Below are 1660 nucleotides of genomic sequence, written 5' to 3'. Positions count from 1 at the left end.
TGGGGTGTTCCTCCGGGTGCTGCTGTTGTCGGTGACGGGCTTTGGGGCAGCTGATGGGTTTTTGAAACACGGTTCTGGGATCCCAGAAGGGCAAAGAGGTCGCGTAGAGGGGCTTGTGCTGCTGTCTTCGTGCCAGAGGTGCTGCTCCCGTGTTCTCTGGGCTGGCCCTCGCTGTTCTGGAGGGCTCTGCGAAGCTGAAGTGCTTGAGCCCAGCACCTGGTGGTGATTCACGGTGTGTAACAGCAGAGCCGACAGCCAGTCCTGGAGCCCTGCTTGGTAACAATGCAATTATTATTTTTTTTCTCTTTTACCAGCTGTCCCTTCCTCGCCAGCCACCTGACCCTGGCCATCCCCATCATCGCAGCCGTCCTCTTCTTCTTTGTCATCAGCTGCCTGCTCCAGACGAGCTTCAGGGACCCGGGAATCCTGCCCAGAGCCACCCCCAGCGAGGCTGCTGACCTGGAGAAGCGGATCGGTGAGACTTGTGTTCCCTCTGCTGTGCTGGGTCCGGTCGTGCCTCTGTGTGTGGGTGTGCACGAGCATTTCGGGCTCAGCCGCTCTTCTTTCCCGGGAATCTGACCCTGTTCGTTCTGCAAAATCAGGGTGGTGAGGACTCGGGGTAATTAATCCAGGAATAATGCTTTTGGAGATGCTGATTTGCCATTGAGCCTGCTGTGCCGTAAGGTTTTCTTTATTGTTGTGGTTTCTGACAGTATGCTAATGTCTGTCCCCGTACAAACTGCTCTGTCACGCTGGCTCGGTGGCAGCCAAGAAGGTGCACGCGTCCAGGAGCCCGTGCTGGTGGGAGCTGTAGTAACGGATGCTTTAGCAAAGCCAACGTGAGACAACTCGAATCTGCCCCACTGAGGGTGGCTGCAAGGCAATAATTCTACATCTGACCAAAAAAAAAAAAAACATTTTAAGATATCCTCAGAGCAGTTCTCCATGTCTGTAAGAGCCTAAAGCGGTGATCTGGCTGCAGGTGCTGCCTGCTGTGCCAGCCGGGGCTGGTGGCATCGTCCCGTTCTCGTCCTCCTCCCGTGCTCACTGGTGCATCTCTATTTCCAAAGAGTTCCCGGGAGCTGGAAGGTGCTCCTCTAAAAGTGACTAAAAGAAAGGAATAACCCCCAAAATGCAATCGTGATCCGGGGTTTTGCTGAGCAGAGAGCCAGCCTCCAGCTGCAGGTCCCCAGTGGACGTGCCAGCACACACGGGTGGCACTTGTGCTGTCCCCAGATATCCTCAGTTTGGACCCTGAGGAGGAGGAATCCCCTTGTGCTGCTAACACACACGGCAGGTTTCAACGCCATCCGCCCGGACACTTGCTCCCCCGCGGTGACAGAAACGTGTCCCCGCAGCCTGGCGGTGCCACTGGCTCCAGCTGCGGGTCGGGAGCTTCTGGGGTTTCCCTGATTCCTGTGACCCGGGTGCTTCCTGGGGAGGAGGAACCAGGCGTGTGTGAGCAGATTACGCTGTGATCCCTTAGATGTGCAGCGACGAGCCGGTGTCCTGGGCACGGTAACGCTGCTGCTCGGACGCTCGCTGTTTATCAATTGCTTGATGTTCTCAAGATATTCCTTCCTCTTGGCGTCCCGGCGGCGTTGCTGTTGAAGGGACGAGAGAAGGACATAAATGTTGCTGCGAGGAGCTGCCTGGAGCT

The 1660-nt window shown here is 56.6% G+C and overlaps 1 protein-coding gene across 1 annotated transcript in view; it reads left to right on the top strand.

The window, feature by feature from the left end:
• Window positions 1–314: 314 nt before the first annotated feature.
• ZDHHC18 (zinc finger, DHHC-type containing 18) overlaps window positions 315–1660 on the top strand; it is a gene marked incomplete at both ends in the record, with an annotated part of 8355 nt that continues 7009 nt past the window's right edge. The window contains 2 exons of the mRNA XM_010086462.1: window positions 315–475; window positions 1237–1245. Of these exons, the coding sequence (XP_010084764.1) occupies window positions 315–475; window positions 1237–1245 (170 nt within the window). The remainder of the gene's footprint in view (window positions 476–1236; window positions 1246–1660) is intronic.

The sequence above is a fragment of the Pterocles gutturalis genome, unplaced genomic scaffold, assembly GCF_000699245.1.
Source record: "Pterocles gutturalis isolate BGI_N339 unplaced genomic scaffold, ASM69924v1 scaffold6666, whole genome shotgun sequence".
In the NCBI taxonomy this organism is placed as follows: domain Eukaryota; kingdom Metazoa; phylum Chordata; class Aves; order Pterocliformes; family Pteroclidae; genus Pterocles; species Pterocles gutturalis.
Note: the sequence above shows the minus strand (reverse complement) of the source record. Positions and strands in the feature narration are given on the sequence as shown.